Source organism: Epargyreus clarus, unplaced genomic scaffold (genome assembly GCF_041222505.1).
Source record: "Epargyreus clarus isolate Ecla_fem2 unplaced genomic scaffold, WU_Ecla_fem_2.2 ptg000024l, whole genome shotgun sequence".
Taxonomy (NCBI): Eukaryota; Metazoa; Arthropoda; class Insecta; order Lepidoptera; family Hesperiidae; genus Epargyreus; species Epargyreus clarus.
The window spans coordinates 6438308-6455485 of NW_027332231.1; the positions used below are offsets into that span (position 1 = coordinate 6438308).

The 17178-nt window shown below is 34.1% G+C and overlaps 4 protein-coding genes across 6 annotated transcripts; 2 read left to right on the forward strand and 2 right to left on the reverse strand.

The window, feature by feature from the left end:
• Positions 1-617: 617 nt before the first annotated feature.
• On the reverse strand, positions 618-4328 carry LOC140752150 (ejaculatory bulb-specific protein 3-like). Of its 3 annotated transcripts, none has more exons than XM_073086337.1 (3): positions 4285-4328; positions 1202-1402; positions 618-855 (listed from the first exon to the last, which is right to left on the reverse strand). In XM_073086337.1, exons 2-3 carry the CDS (start codon positions 1380-1382, stop codon positions 665-667), a joined length of 372 nt encoding a protein of 123 aa, XP_072942438.1. In that variant the 5' UTR covers positions 1383-1402; positions 4285-4328; the 3' UTR covers positions 618-664. The 3 variants fall into 3 exon arrangements, with proteins under 3 accessions (XP_072942438.1, XP_072942436.1, XP_072942437.1); XM_073086335.1 differs by lacking the exon at positions 4285-4328 and adding an exon at positions 3835-4063; XM_073086336.1 differs by lacking the exon at positions 4285-4328 and adding an exon at positions 3689-3864.
• LOC140752153 (ejaculatory bulb-specific protein 3-like) lies at positions 3752-7117 on the forward strand. The gene is made up of 3 exons (XM_073086340.1): positions 3752-3885; positions 5778-5970; positions 6398-7117. Exons 2-3 carry the CDS (start codon positions 5784-5786, stop codon positions 6583-6585), a joined length of 375 nt encoding a protein of 124 aa, XP_072942441.1. The 5' UTR covers positions 3752-3885; positions 5778-5783; the 3' UTR covers positions 6586-7117.
• A 205-nt stretch (positions 7118-7322) lies between these two features.
• LOC140752545 (uncharacterized) lies at positions 7323-16605 on the forward strand. Its single transcript, XM_073086883.1, has 4 exons — positions 7323-7574; positions 10354-10534; positions 14920-15116; positions 16324-16605. Exons 1-4 carry the CDS (start codon positions 7394-7396, stop codon positions 16509-16511), a joined length of 747 nt encoding a protein of 248 aa, XP_072942984.1. The 5' UTR covers positions 7323-7393; the 3' UTR covers positions 16512-16605.
• Positions 7692-9404, reverse strand: LOC140752515 (uncharacterized). The gene is made up of 2 exons (XM_073086852.1): positions 9046-9404; positions 7692-8199 (listed from the first exon to the last, which is right to left on the reverse strand). Exons 1-2 carry the CDS (start codon positions 9402-9404, stop codon positions 7818-7820), a joined length of 741 nt encoding a protein of 246 aa, XP_072942953.1. The 3' UTR covers positions 7692-7817.
• Positions 16606-17178: the final 573 nt, after the last annotated feature.

Sequence of the window (17178 nt, forward strand, 5' to 3'; positions counted from 1 at the left end):
AAAAAGTGTGGAGAAATATCGATTCATTCATTAATGATCTAAAAACTACATTTCGAAAATAGATGACGGTGACAATTTCAATTGTTAAAACTGGTTACATGTTCTTGTTAGGAGTGAGTAATCTTTACTAATCTATGATGCATATAAACTCTTTCTAAATTGACTTCTTAGGAATCATCGCCACAGTCGTCACTGCCTTCATCTTTCTGCCGTTGTTTTGTGCTCACTATGCTACTAAAAGTTTCAACCGACTAGGCTATCATTGCTGGATCTTAAATGTGGTATTTTAACTCATGCAATTTATTAAAAGAAAATGAAATTGAATTGAAATTGAAAGAAATGTATTTGTCCATAGTTTTTACTTCGATTTTATTAGCTTGACCTGTTTGTATGTATCGGAATCTTTGAACTAAATTTTTACCCATTTTGAACGGTCCAATTATTTTAAAATTTTGAACACTTCTCAAAAACCGATTAAATTACACGATTTTAATAATTTTGTCCCATTCATCAGGATAGCCAGGATTAACGATTTTCCTCGTGCGATTTTAGCGTGGTTTTCAGTTTTCTAACCATAATTTTATTACTATTAAAGTCCAAAAGTAGATCATACAAGAAATATTTCGTGTCACAGTCAAATGATCGATAACGCAGTCATGTTTCCTTAGTCATCTTTGGCGTGGAGAAAAGCTAAGAACTTGGGTTCATGTTCTCCTGTCGGGTCGTGTTTCAGATGAAGTGCAATTGCCTTATGAGGTATCCGTTTATACATCGCGTTTATAAATTTTCTTACGTTACTCTTCTGTACAGTTGTGCATTTTTCACAAGCCTCTTTTATTATTTCTGGAATAATTTCTAGAAAAGAGAAAATATTAATTAAGGAATAATATTTTTCTAAATAATATTGTTAAATCAACCATAACCATACAACCATATAAACACACACACACATATACACCCGCGCGCACACACGCTCGTACGCATGCATGTATGTACGCATTCACAAAATATAAGACATATCATAATTACAGTAGAAACAGTAGAAGGATAATACTTAATTTTCTAAAAAATATATTCCAGCCTACCTGTAACTGAATAAACGTTTTGGAAAGGTAGATTGAATTGGATTTTTTTCCAAATGTTGAACAAAAAATACTACAGTTACTAAGAGTCGAAAGACAAGACTTCTTATTGCACTTACTTTTAAATTCAACAGCAAGTTCTGCCTTACAAGGACCCTTGTCGACGAAGCATTCGACATACTCGGTGAAGAGCGCATCGTTGGCCAATATCTTGTCGATGTCCATTTTGTCAAACATCTCGTCGTAACCCGCCGCTAGGGGCGCTGCGATCGCTATTATGACTACACCGAAGATAGACATGCTTAGATTGTCTAGTCTACCTGAAGTAAATAACATAAATTGTTAAAGGACTTTGTAGTTAGACTGCGACAAATTTTTATTTCGTAGAATCTACTGTCGCATATGTAGGTACATCAGTACCCTTACCAGGAGATTTTACGTTTCGACAAATATGACTGTTTTGGTATTTGTATACGTATTGGCCCATACGACTTCCTAGTTCTGACACAATCCGCTAGGGGCCCTGATCAGGTAAAAACTCCTAATAAGGGTACTGTAATCGACCCAAGGTCAAAAGCTCGGCCACTGATGCGTTGCTACCCTGAAGGATTAGTTGGAACACCTTAGATGAGTATGTCTCTCTTACCACACAGCAGCACTTAATAATTTTGTTATGGGGCCTGGTGTAGTGTGTAACCTGGTGTAGCGGTGGTACCATCGAGGTTGAACTATACAGAAATCTGTAGGATTATATCTAAACTACGCCATATGAACTCTTTGTGTACATTTATACTAAATTATACCGGAAGTAGACATTTTAATAAAAAATATTAAATTTGTTCAGTAATCAAAAATATATCACTGAAAATAATAACAAACTAATTTCAAACTCGATCAATGTAAATGGAAAATTAAGTATTATAGTTATACAAAGGATTACTATCAATATAGTCGATTAAAAATAATCTACTGCAATTTCGTGATGATCTACATTCAGAAAATATTCATGCAGCGTTATCATTTTATGTGATAGTATAAATAAGTATTGTCAGTTCTTCGTAAAATGATTATGTACATAATCATCATCAACCTATTACTGTTCCATTGCTGGGCACGGGTCTCCTCTCATAATGAGAAGAATTAAGCCATAGCCCACCGCACTGGCCAAGTCTATATTGGTAGTTAGGTACTTCACATAGCTTTGAAAACCTTTCTTTTTTTTAAGGTGATAATGCAGATCACAAAAAGAAAAGTCTATTTTCCGAGTTCCATAGTGGTTAAGAAACTAGGCCTTTTGATCGGGGGGACCTAGGATCAAATTCCAGACACGCACGATTTATTAAAGTTAGAAATTAATTATCATTAGCTTAAACTGTGAAGGAGAACATCGCGAGGGTGTACATAATATACCTAGCTATATAAAGACATTATAATAATTACTAGCAGTAAGGCCGCTCACCATTTAGCTACTATTGCGTGATCTATAGTAGCATCTACTATTAAAGATGATAGAACTCTAAATGGTTTGTCTCCGGCGGCACCACCGCCACACCTATTTCTGCCTCATAACAGCAGTGTTAAACGCTGCTGTTTTGGGGTTTGAAGGGTGTGATGACATACGGTTTCGATGCATTTCAGTTAAGCCCTTAGGGGTAGCGACGTATTTGTGATCTACCTCTGGTAGGAATTTTGCCTTATTTGGGGTTAATTACAGATGTTCATGGGCGGCAGTAACCACTTACCATCTAGTGGACTGCTTATCGACGCTACTGAGCACTTAAAGCGTTGCCGCTCTAGTTAGTCCCTGGCTAGGACGCATCTTATTTTTTGTAATGAAGGTTAGTGTAAAGTTGAATTAAAGTCTACAAACTTTAATTCAACTTTACACTTACAACTCTTGGGCCTCGGCCGCCATCATGATAAAGGGGGCGCAAATATTATTCACGTTCTATTAGGAATATTATACGTTGTATAGATTTTTTAAGGACAATTATGATCTTATGGCGTTGGTTGTAAGAGTTAAACTCTCAAATTCTTCGAGGATTAAACATTTAGGTCAAAACCCTTACAAAACAAGTGAGAGCATTGCCACCATATCCGAATTAAAAAACTGTAAATGCAGTAAGCCCACAAAAACATGTACTCATTTCACTCAACCCAGATTGGATTTAATACGACGAGTTTTACTAACTCCCTCACACACAAAAGTATCGAAAATATTTTTTAAAATTCTTTTGACAAAAAATGTCATCCCATTACGTTTTTTACGACACTATAATACCGTATAGGGTTTCGTAACTAAGGGAAAAAACGGGACCCTATCACTAAGCCTCCGCCGTCTCTCACAGAGTTCTATCTTTGGGACCATAATATAGTCTTTACATTTTCACAATACCTACTTCTATAGCTGCTAAGATAACTAATACTATTTAGATAAAATATATAGTTTTAAATATTTTATAATGCTACGGAACCAAACCTCCATATGGATAGCTTAGTAATATCTAATAGTAAAGTAAGTAATAGTAACCCAAATCTTAACCAGGACATAGTCAACATTCGAGTAAAATTAAGAAACCAGTTGTAAAGATACAAGCAATTTTGACCATAATTGACTCCAAACAAATGAACCGAAAGGTGCGTTGTTTGATTCGGCCAATAAACACGGATCGCTTTCTTTTATTCCGGGCGTTTGTATGCGGCCCGTTACATCGACCTCACGACTGGTTTTAGAAATGTACACCCCACTCACCGAGATGCTCCCATACCGACATTGACCGTCGTACCTGAAGGACACTTTCAAGTAAGTACAATCACTATTTATTTGCCGACTTAGAAAGTGACGTGCAAGTAACCGTGAAAGTATCGATCTATTGTACGTACGTAACTATTTGGTTTCTTTCGTTTTGTTTGTTGTAAGTGAAATTTGGAGGTAACTTATTGTATAAAATGTTTAAAATGATAATAATGTGTTGCATCTTTCCTGTTTTTATTCAATGTCAGACGTAAACAAGACGTTTCAAAGAATTTCGACTCGAATGTGTTTTTCCAAATGTACCTTTATTGTTTGTTATTAAGTTAGATTACAAAAAAGTTAATTGCTTTATGATTTGGGTAAAAACGATTTAGATTTCCTAAGTTACATTCTGCGGATCACAATAAATTAATGTAAAAATATTTAATTGGAAGTCTTAGGTCTTACCAATTTGTATGTTGTTAATTCGAAGTAGGGTGGGGTAGGTACTGGTGACTACAACACAGGTCTAACCTAGCTTAGGCACTAGTTGCAACACTTAATTTACTTGCACTTAGTTTTAATTAAGTTTTTGTATTACAAAGTTTTGTAAGTGAAATTTGTTATGAATAAAGTTATTCTATTCTTATTCTTAGGTCGTACTGGACAATATTAGAAATTTCTTCGGTTTAGAAAAGGTTAAATAAAAGTACTGAATTTAAATTGCATTGCAGTAAAGTTATAGAGTGCATGGCAGTTCTTTCATGGTTTCAATATTTTACAGATTTAGGTAAAAGATTTTTCTCTTAACTTTATTCAATTTTATCGTCATTAGTGAGAGACTATCGGGAAAAGATTGCATTTCTTTTTTATTACTTTTTTGATACATCCTTTAGATCATTAATTATTTTATAATATATCTTACATGTTTGCGGCTGCGTTTGCGAATAACGGAAAACTGTATATTTTAAGATGGGTGATACTTATTTAAAAAAAACGAGGTTTTTGGGCCACTAAGTAATCTTAACGCGGCCATTGTCCTGATTATATCATGCAAATAAATTAAGTGTACCTTATAAAAATAACCGATATCCTTATAGACGTTACTCAAGAGGATCAAAGAATGACATATTGTCATTATACGAGTACCAGCTTCCTTTGATGACAAACAAAGAGTGGAGGAAATAATTTAATTTCCTGACGGTTAACCGGTATATAACACTTTATGTGATACCGAGATTAACTACATAAACATTGAGATAAATATAAATTATGTTCTTATGTATACTTACTTCACTTTTATATTTTCCTTGGTCTTATTTCTGAGGTCCAACTATGGAAGATATTATACTACTTAACATCATATGTAATTATTCTGTAAAATGATTATTTTTTGTGATTTTCCATATGGTAAAGTTTTAATTTTTATAAAAAGTTCAAGTAGGTTTAACATAAGGATTAACATGATAATGCTTGAAGTAGACGCAAACTAAAACCTTTATCTTGAATTTATTTACGATGTCAAAAACGCCGCGTGACGGAGCGGCCACCATACAGGTCTGACGCGCAAAGGGTCCCGGGTTCGATCCCCGGCCAGATAGATATCTAAATGATGAATTAAGATTTCTGTTTCTGGGTCTGGGTGTTTGTGTATTTGTCTATGTGTGTGTCCATGGCACCCACGACACAGGGAATCCTTATGTGGGGCTGTGAGTGTAGAAAGCTTTTAAAAAAATAAATAAACATTTATTTATTTAAAAACAATAATTATTTAATCCCAGATTTCGCGAAATATACATACGACAATAATTATCACTTGCTTCAACTTTTAAAAAGAACATCGTAAGAAAAGCCTTAAAGGAGAAAGCCTTCTAAGGAGAAAGGAGGTCCCAGTCATATGACAGTACTGTGATGATGGTAATGATGAATATTTTACTGAAGATCAACTTATATGTTTTCAGATAAACATGCGTTCTTGGTTGATATGTGTATGCGCTCTGGCGGTGATCGTGGTGTCCTCAGCTCAGCAGTTCCACAACCGATATGACAACTTCAACGCTGACTCCATCATTCAGAATGAGAGGATCTTGCTCGCGTACTACAAGTGCGTGATGGAGAAGGGTCCTTGTACGAAGGATGGCAAGAATTTTAAGCGTAAGTATCCTAAAAGCTATACTTAATATAGTGTTTTTTGGTTGCTACGGACACTTAGGAGATAAAACCTGAAACTTCTTAAATATTTAGGTCGGTAGAATACATCGTTGTGACGTAGTAGATTTCCCAAAAGTTATATACTTTTGTAATGAATCAACGTAAATTTAAAAAAAAAGTTATACTTAAGTTAAAACCAGGCAGCGAGGTGAAGGTGGACACCATTACATGTCTGTAATACAAAATGAGGGATAGATTTTTTTTAAATATCATAGGGAACGGAACCCGTTCTAAGCGGGATGTTAAACAAAGAAACCTTTTTATATTAACAGAGATATGATAAAATAAAGACCACAATCACGTCTATTATAGCATAATGAATCGCTGAATTGTTTTGCTTGGTAGTAACAAAGGTATTTTTACATTCCAGGCGTATTACCGGAGACCATACAAACCGCGTGTGGAAGGTGTTCACCGAAGCAGAAGGTGGTTGTCCGCAAGATGTTACTGGGCATCCGAGCGAAGAGCGAGCCCCGCTTCATGGAACTCCTCGACAAATACGACCCCACTCAGCTAAACCGTGATGCACTCTATAACTTCCTAGTAACAGGCAATTAGAATAGGAAATAGTTTACTAAGAAAAATAAAGACCGCCTTAGCCATTTATTACATAATGTTTATTTATATTAAAGTTAAAGTCGATTTGTGATTTGAATAACTGAGTGTTTACGTCTGAACTCTTAAAGAATTTTAAATGACTCAAACAGAAGATTGTATGGCCACAAAGTTTTGAAAAATAAAAACAAAATGCATCATTAAACACTGCTGAACAAGATAACAGCAGTGTTAGGCGCCGCTGTGTTCCGTTTTGAAGGGTGTGGTAAGGGAGACAGACTTTTCCGAGGCGTTCCAACTTAGTCCTCAGGGGTAGCGGCGCATCTGTGGCCGACCTCAGGTAGGAATATCTAATCCTATCTGGGGTTGATTACAGATGTCCATGGGCGGCAGTAGCCACTTACCATCAGGTGGACTGCATGCTCGTCTGCTACTCATAGGAGTAGCAATATAGATTATAAAAAAATACATTGATAAGCCTTAATTATATAAGAAACGTGCATTTATAATTTATTAAATAAAACGTGAAACATTATATTTGTGGTATTATTCATGCAACCAATTACAACCGCCCTATAATTTACTTGAGATTTTTCTTAGATCTAATTCAGTTGATTGAGCTGATTACGCGTCCAATACATAATGCACCGATAGGTATAGCAAGGACAATGTTTACTGGACAATTATCACATGTTTTGCCTTCCTTTCCGAGAATCTACATAAATTCTCGTTTTGTTTCCTATATAAACGTGTGTAACGTTTCTAGTTCAGATTGTACTGTTTTGTTCTGCTCTAAGAACGCATCTACACCATGAAGATTGCACTTATTGTCCTCTGCGTTGCCGTTGCGGCATTCGCTGATGAGAAGTACGATTCTTCCAACGACGACTTCAACTTAGCAGAAGTTTTGGAAAATGAAAGACTATTGAATTCTTACGCGAAGTGCCTGCTTAACAAGGGGCCCTGCCCTCCTGAAGCCAAGAAATTGAAAGGTAATTTTTATTTTTATTTTTGCCCTTCGATAGCTAGAAATGTTTCCAACCGATATAAAATATATAAAGCACTTTCTAGGTTTCTGTAATCAGGGTTAGTTCAATAAGAATAGAATATCTTAAAGAACATAATTTATTTACTCAATCAAAGAACATAGTATTATTCTTAAATAAAAACTCCTTTACTTAAACAATCCATTTTTGCATTCTTATATTAGAATATTCTTAAATTATTAAAATAAATCACTTGGATTCTATCGGTCTTGCCTTATTTTTATCTAAAATATGTTTGTTTTTATATTGTTTCAAAGCTCTTCGAAAAGTTTCATAGCAAACTAGCCCTTTTGGGTGATACTTTTTAGCGTCCTTCCATACAGTACCAAACGTATCCTCATTCATATCCCTTTCAATAGTCTTGAATATCCTTTTTATCTCATCTGGTTCTCTTTGAGCATACATATCGCGATGACTTATCCCGTATAACGTGAAGACACTTGGACAAAGACAAGCCTTTGCGTCAGATTCATGAGGTAGATAATATCTATCTGCCTTGCAACAACCATCAGGCGTAATTGGAAAATCTTTATCAAAATATCTTCCGGAAGGAGTACCAGCTCTATCAGTCCTATTAATAATTTGTGACGGTTTTACCATATCCATATATGTTGTACTAAAATCACTACACTCCGGGGGAATATCCCATACCTTTGGGAGCCATGGTAAAGGCTCCCTAAAATTAATAATATTAATAAATGTTTTATATTCTATACTTGATTCATTGATTGCTTCCCACAGGACTAAAAGTGGTTCAATTAAAGTTGGATTAAATCTTATGTACTTACTAGTACATAAATTGTAAATAGTATCTTTTGATAACCAACCACACATACCATTGTCTAAATATTTTAATTGTAAGTAGAATTTCAGAAAAAAGGATCCGTCAAATCTTTTTGATAAACATTTTCGAAGTGTATTTAAGTGGGCTAAGCATTTTTTAAATAACTCCCTTTTGGGATTCAATTCACAAGTCGTAAAACATCCCACAATGTTGTCTTTTGGTTCCACTTTACCAAATACGTGACCTTTTGGTACATGGTTTATATTTTCATTCGGTTCTAAACATGTTCCGAGCCCCGCTTGGTTTTTAATTTGGAAATTACTTTGTGCTGTAATAATTGGTTTTCGTAAAGATGTTCCCATTATTACCCTGTTATCAGTCAGGCAACATTTTATGAACTTGCCATTATTGTCAGAATTTGTTTTTGTACCGTAAGTGTAATTTGGATTATATGAATTTTTACAATAACTGCGGTCCAATTGACGCCCTGGAAGATCTGAGGATAAATGTTCATTCGGAACTATGTCTTTAGGCATAATAACATCATATAAGTCATCAAGTCGTACAGTCTTTTTTCCAAATGTTGTATTTTTTATATCTAAATTTGGTGGTAAATAGGATGCTTGATCAGGCCCCTTTCCAACTGCCTTATTCCAATATGATTTGTAAACAGTACTCTTTAAATCTTCAACCAACCCTTGAAACTTCGTCTTATCTGGTGGGCTTATTAAGTCAGAACCTTCATTGAAGGGACCCGCATTCCGCATATCTTTCTCCCTTAAAGATCTTGCAGGTTTTAATTTCGGTAATTCTGTAGTTTTGTGTTTGAACTTATTGACAACATCTTGGACTACATAATCTTTCAAACAATCCACTACTCGTATCTCAGGTTGTAAGCTTCTGATACCTGCAGCATATATGCTTGGAAATCTATCTATATATTTTCCTGCGTTACCTTTACCCCTTACATCTTGCACTAGTATTTGCGCCATATTATATTGAATAATATATGCATTACATTTCAGATCCAATTTCATTCAACCTCAGTCTTATACTGAAGTCAATGTCAACGTCAATATTAATTAAAATGTCCCAGATTGTATATTTTTAATTATGACAAAATAATATTATCACCACGAATCGATCTCATAAATAAAACATAAGCAAAATATTTTGTTTTCATTATTAATACTGGTCTAAGATCCGAAGCTAAATCGAACTGGACCGAGCTGATAATAGAATGAAACTCATTTTATAATGAAATTAGTACATTGGGTAATACATTAAAAATGGGTTTGCTAAAAAAATTCTGGACAGGATAATTTTAATTATTTTTTGAAAAATTAAAATTTAATTAAAAATTAAATTTTGCAACATCAAGATAATAAGAAAATTCTATTCTGAGTGAATGTTAAAAACATACAGAATGTGCAGGCTTTGGGTTGCCTATTATTTACGTAGACGAACTACTGGGTTGTCAGGTATAAACAGGTATTTCGCTGGCAACTACTTTCACTCATGATGATAATAGATAAAATTTTATACCAGTAGAAGCGCTGTTTTATTGTGAACACGTTGATATAGGGTTGTCTGCAAAATGAAAATTAATTTAAAAAAAAAAAAAAAAAAAATCCTGTCCAGGATTTTTTTAGCAAACCCATTTTTAATGTATTACCCAATGTACTAATTTCGTTATAAAATGAGTTTCATTCTATTATCAGCTCGGTGCAGTTCGACTTAGCTTCGGATCTTCTACTATACGATAAATTACATTTCTATCAAAAACATATTTCAAAAATTGCGTTAAATCAGTGAATAAACTCACCTTCGTTTATTTCAACAAAATAACCAATGCGAAACACCAAGTATATTTAATTAATATGAAATAAATAACAGATAAATGTGCTATTTCTTGTAATGTCAACCTTTTTGTTGTTTTAGATAATTTACCGGAAGCTTTAGAGACACGTTGTGCGAAGTGTACGGATAAACAAAAGCAAATGGGTAAACAGGTATCTAAGGAATTGAAGAGCAAACATCCCGAAATTTGGAACGAACTTGTGGCCCTATACGATCCTAATGGCAAATACCAAGAAGCCTTCAACGATTTCTTGAAAGATTAAGATTCAGAACTCAGTGCTCATCTCATGCTAAAAACAAAATTACATTTAATCATTTTTGGTAACACGTAATAAAAGCATAATAAAATTATTTCTGTGTTGTTATTATAAACTTATGGATTTTTATTTCTAATGAATGTATTATGGTTATCTAATAATAATAATCTACATAATATGATTCATTTATTTTCATTCGCATCGTTACTTGATTTAAGAGCCCGACGAAAAGTTTCATAGCAAACCCAACCTTGTGAGTGATGTTTTCTGGCTTTTTCCCAAACAGCATCAAATTTTTCATCACTCAATTTTATTCCAGCTGCCTCAAATACCCTTCTCACTACCTGTGGCTCACGTTTAGCATACATATCTCTATGATTAACATGGAACAGTGTTAAGATACTTGGGTTCAAACAAGATTTCATATCAGATTCATGGGGAAGACACGTTCTGTCAGCCTTGCAGCATTTTTCAGGTGTAACTGGATAATCTAAATCGAAATATCTTCCTGAAGGAAGTCCAGCCATTCGGCTTGTGCCTGGCACTTGATCAGGCTTCGTCATATCACTATAGGTGGTGTTAAAGTCTAGACAAGATTCTGGGACATCCAGTATTTTTGGTATCTCCGGCGATGGTTCTCTATAATTAATTACGTGGACAAATGTTTTGTATTCAATTCTCGACCCATCAAATGCTTGCCACATCGATAGTAGAGGTTCTATAAACTGAGGATCGAATCTTATAAAATTGTGTGCACACATTTTGTATACTGTAGTATTCGGTAGCCAGCCAGATTTATCTTCATCGACATATTTAAGATTTAAATAAAAATTGCGAAAGAAAGACGGCAAGAATCGAGTCGATAAACACTTGCGTAGTGTGTTTAGATTCTTTAAACATTTTCTAATTAAATCCCTGTATGGATTCAACTCACAAAAAGTGAGACACTCTGGTAAATTATCTGGTGGTTTCAGCTTACCAAATGAATAACCATCGGGTACATTTAAGATATTATTATTTGGAGCCAGGACAGCACCTATTCTTGGTTGATTCACATCAATAAAATTGGATTGTATTGTATTGACAATACATCTACCTCCAGTACCTATAACAATTCTATCGTCGGTTAAGCAACATTTGGCATACGTACCTCGTTTATCAACAAAAGTTCTGTGACCAAAAGTTAAATCTGGATTAAAAGCAGGCGTGCAGTAGTTTCGCTCTAATTGTTTTCCAGCTTGTTTGTCAGCAGCTGTTTTATCAATAGGAGGATCCTTTGGCATAACAATGTCATATAATCGTCCATGGAATGGTGTCTTCCTGCCAAAAGTAGTGCCTGCTGCATCAAATCCTTCAGGCAACATAGGTACGGGATCTTTAACTTTACCAAGGGGTTTTGTCCAATAGGAAGAATATGAAGTTTCCTTAAGATCGGCAACTAGAGTTTGAAACTTGGTTTTTATTGGTGGATTAATTATCTGAGCAACATCTCCGAAGGGACCACCGAATCGTTTATCTAGTGGTAATGGATGACGCAGGGGTGGAAGAGGTCTGGGCTTAGGTGGAGGTATAATAGCGTCACTCATGAGAGCATCCACTTCGTCTTTCAGTAGATAGTGTTGAAGACTATCTCCAACACGGTCATCCGGCTGGGCGCTAGGTAATCCTGCAGCACATATTTTCGGAGATCTCTCTATAAACATTCCTAGATTTCCCTTCCCTCCAGATGTAGAACGCTGGCAGTCGACCGGCATTTTTGATTTTATATACACGTAAATTAAGATACAAATATATTTTTACCAAAAATAAATATCTAAATAACTGACTTTATTCAAAGAGTACACTTTGACTGATATGACATTTTTTATTTGTAAAAATGTTTAATGGCCAGTATTTTGATACGGAGAGTAAAATTATTAAAACACATAAAAAGATATGGTCACATAAAAATGTTTTTAAGAAATAATTAAAATCGAAAATGATTATGGGGACCCCGAATTATCTGATATTTAATGCAAAATATCTACTTTTATTAAAACACGAGTGAAACAAATATTAATAAAATCTTAAATATTATTTTTTATAATGTTTTATTTCAAACAGAAAATGGTTAATCTCTTTACCTAACAGTTAGTATAGACAACATAATTTGTGATATGCGTATGGCGTTTATGGGAAATAATACATCATACTATGGTATACAAGTTGCAGTAGAAGAATGAATTAGGTTAATACTTAATAGTTTTGATTTGTAAGAGCAAAAGTGTGTGTGTATCAGCTACGACGCACGATTGGAGTTTACTCCTTACAAACGATAATTATGATATATATCGAATAGAAAATAGTTAATGACGTTTTAATGTTTTATATATTGCTAATTATTTTTATTGTAATAATTACTTTCATATGGGATTTGAACTTACTGTATTTTAAATTAATAAAAGCACTCTTGATTCATATTTTGGTTAAAAACGCTACTTCCTTTTTGAGAGGATATGATGATTGTAATAAAAAGGAGGGATTGTAATGGATCATTATTACACTTGATTTTACTCCTCATAAAATTTCCGTACCGGGCCTTATAACTCAAATCGTTTCTTAAGGAGTAAACTCCAATAAACTCCAAAAAATTTTAACATGCAGCGAACTTTACTTAAATAGATGTTCCTATAAGCTTTTAATAGTTCTTCTACGCTCAATAACTCTTAGTCTTTTTGAAAATAGCGGAACTCTTGAAGATACGACGACGACTTGACGAAGATAACGCCAACAATTTACCACCACTCAGGTAGGATTCCAATCCTTTCTAGGGTTGATTAGAGACCCATGGTTCTTCTGAAAAAAACGTTATTTTAAGCGAATTTTAAATAACTAAGCGGTCTAAGGAAATATACATTCAATTAACTTATATCCGAACAGAAACTCCGAACTATCTGTAGGTTACTACCTATTGTGGATAGTGGTAGGTATAGTTCGCGCCAAACTGCTAGTCCGCTCTGAAGTTATTGCGAGCAGCTGTAGTCATACAAATTACTATGGCGACGCGATTCATTTCTATATTCAGAGCGGGCTAGCAGTTTTATGCGGAGTATACCTATTGTTTATATTTTATTTTAGACAAATCTTCTTTCAACTGATTTTCTGCCTCAACTCACACATTTTCATGAACGGGGATATTACATACGGCTTTAAGACTGTAATTGTGGGTTGTATGTTCTTCCATGTATGTAATGATAGAGGACTCTCTTTATAAGTACGAGAGTTGTCAAGTTCTTGGTATTTACACAGTACTGTATTAATAGGCTTTCAGGTATGTTTTGTAGAATTTTCTACTTTAAGTGTTTGAGTACCCCGTGATTTGGGGCACAGTTATTTATCGGAAATTATGTATCACATTCTGATTGCAATACGTATGTTAGTATTTCTATTGAAGGCCTTATTTGCGGCTTTACTATCCGTTCCTTCCCTCACCATAGCCACAGTATAAGTATGTATAGATCCTTATACTGTGCCAATGCGTATTGGATAAAGTGGCGGAAGATGCTCCAAGTATCCTCTAGTCGAGGCAAGAGCTGAGCCCACTAGTGGGCCATGAAAGGGTCATTTCATATGTGGTGTAGTTCTTTAAGACTAGATACGACACACGTTCCATTAAGTCATCAGGGGTAGACTAGTAACGCATCTATAACAAATATCAGTGGATACTACTAAGTACACAATTTAACCAAGTGATTTGTTATATTTGTGTCCATGTTATTAACCTGTGCTGGTTCCACGCTATAAAATATATTTTATTTATTGCAAATCAACCTTACGTAATATATCGATAAGAAATTCATATTTTGCTCAGTGTGATTTTAGACTAGCCAGTTATATCGAATAACATTTAGTTGTTAGAAATGGCTAAAATCTGCCATAGAATATTTTGAAAACTTTTTAGTGCAAAACTTTAACAATGTGCAATAGTGATATTTTTATTTTGACTCGTGATGCAAACACACTGTGTAGATATTGTCTAATTGTACACATTTTATGAGGTGGTGTTCATTTATCGAACAGAAAACCATTTAAATAGTAAAAACATTAGTTTTGTAATTTTGGCTCTACATCAGTATAACAATATTTTCTAAATATAATCAATATACAATACTGATCCATAACTTGACCACAGTGCTACCTAGCTAACTATCATGATCATAATATTCTTAGAAAATAAAAAAATACATACCGATTAATTGACACAAATAGTGCTCATAGATAATATGTCTAATAGATAGAGTTACTAACGATTTCATATTTATAAATTAAATAGTTTGTTTGATGTCATGTTTGTTATTGTGGTTGTATAAAATAATCATACATACATATACTTACATATTTTTGTTTATAGTAAAACCAAGGGAGCTATGTTTACACTCTGTGTCATCTTTGGGACTCTCCTAACAGTGGCTTCAGCAGATTTCTATAGTTCTCGCTACGATGACTTCGACATACAGCCTTTGCTTGAAAATGACAGAATCTTACAAGGCTACACCAAATGTTTTCTAGACCAAGGCCCTTGTACACCAGACGCAAAGGATTTTAAAAGTAAGTATACTAGCCTATTAAAGCAGTATATTATGTGGTAACACGTCTCTTCAATAAAATAAGATTTAAATATATACATAAATTAAAATAAATATAAATTAAATATAGGCTACATTGTATAAGAAAAAAAATGTAAATTAACTTTCTGTATAACATCAGTCAAATAAATCTTATATGGCTGAGTACCACAAGTAGTATGTATGTACCCCAGTAACTTATGGGTGTTTATAAGTTTCATTTTTATTAATTAAAAAATAAAAAGGTAAAGACCACTTTTGTAAAACTCAAAACGGGATATTCAAGGATCTGATACGTAAGACGTTGATTAAATACAGCTACATGCCGTTGTAATATCTATAAGGAATCTTACTCGTATTCGATATGCCGAAGGAAACGGAAGATTTTTAATTAATATATAACGCATAAAGTGTTCATTTTATAATTAGTCAGTAACAATGATATCGTAATGAAACCTTGAACATTGTTTTCAAATGAATTTAATAGCATTGTAATAATTTGTTACGGCCGTTAGGTATACCTAAACATAATTATGTTTGTTGATATACCTATATTGTAATGTCCAATAAAATAAGTTTATTAGTAAAAAAACTAAAAACCACATTATAGTTAGTCAAGTAATAATTGTTGCAATCTATCGAGCAGTAACATTGCCATAAACATTCTTTAAGGCGTTTAAACAGCGCTTCGAAAATCATGAATCCGGATGATCCTGATAAGGACAATAGGACAAAATTATTAAAATCGTGCATTGTCATCGGTTCTTGATAATTTTAAGAATTGTGAGTTAAACTAACCGAGTAAAGTGGGTAACAATCGAGTTCACAGATTCCGTTACATATATAAAAACATGTGTAAATACAGGTCAAGCTGATAAAAGCGTGGTAAAAAGAGCAACAGTAACGCATCTGTGATGACACCTATTTCTACCTAATAACAGCAGTATTAGGCGCTGCTGTATTCCGGTTTGAAGGGTGTGGTAAGGGAGACAGACTTTTCCGAGGCGTTCCAGCGTAGTCCTCAGGGGTAGCGGCGCATCTGTGGCCGACCTCAGGTAGGAATACCTAATCCTATCTAGGGTTGATTACACATGTCCATGGGCGGCAGTAGCCACTTACCATCAGGTGGACTGCATGCTCGTTCTCTAATTCCATATTAATATAAAATAAAAATGATTTTCATATTTTAGAAGCAATACCAGAAGCTTTAGAGACGTCCTGTGGCAAATGTACCCCGAAACAGAAGCAATTGATAAGACAAGTGATAAGGGCTGTGATGGAGAAGCACCGAGGATCCTGGGACCAGCTGGTAGAGAAGTACGACCCGGAGACAAAATATAGAGACAACTTCAACAAATTCATAGAGGAGAAAGATTAGATTGTTAATATGTGAATAAATTCATAAGCTGTAATGATTTAACGAGTACCTTTTATAAAAGTATTATGAAAATAAATTAAATTTATACAATTATTTTTGGTAACTTTTTTTAACGAAAAAAGTAAAGCATTTTTTTTATTAAATATTAATAATAAAATACATTTTAATAGGTAATTAAAATTAATTTTGTCAGCCATCAAATCTTTTATGTGCAGTATCCAATTGTGCTACTATGAATCAAAAGTAGACCTTAATAATCCGGCCTTATAGCAATTAAGTGTAAAACACCGCTGTTTTGGTTTGAAGGATTTGGCAAGGGAGTATGGACAGATTTGGTAACCTTTGGAATCGAAGCAATCCTCTTTATAACTAAATACCTAAATCCATGACCGGTATGAACTACGTATTATTAGGTGTACCGCATGTGCACGCATGCTCATTTGCTACTTGTATAAAAAAATCTTATAAATGTATGTATGTAACGTTGCTTTGAACAACGACGAAATGATTAATTTTCATGAGTAAATAATACATGCTTAGAAGTTTTATATTTCAATTGCTAATTACATTCAAGTATAAAACTTGTCAATTATTATAAATCAGTTCCGCTCGCGTTGCCGCGCGCGTGTTTTGTGTTTTAATCCGTATTAGGTTCATGATAATAGTT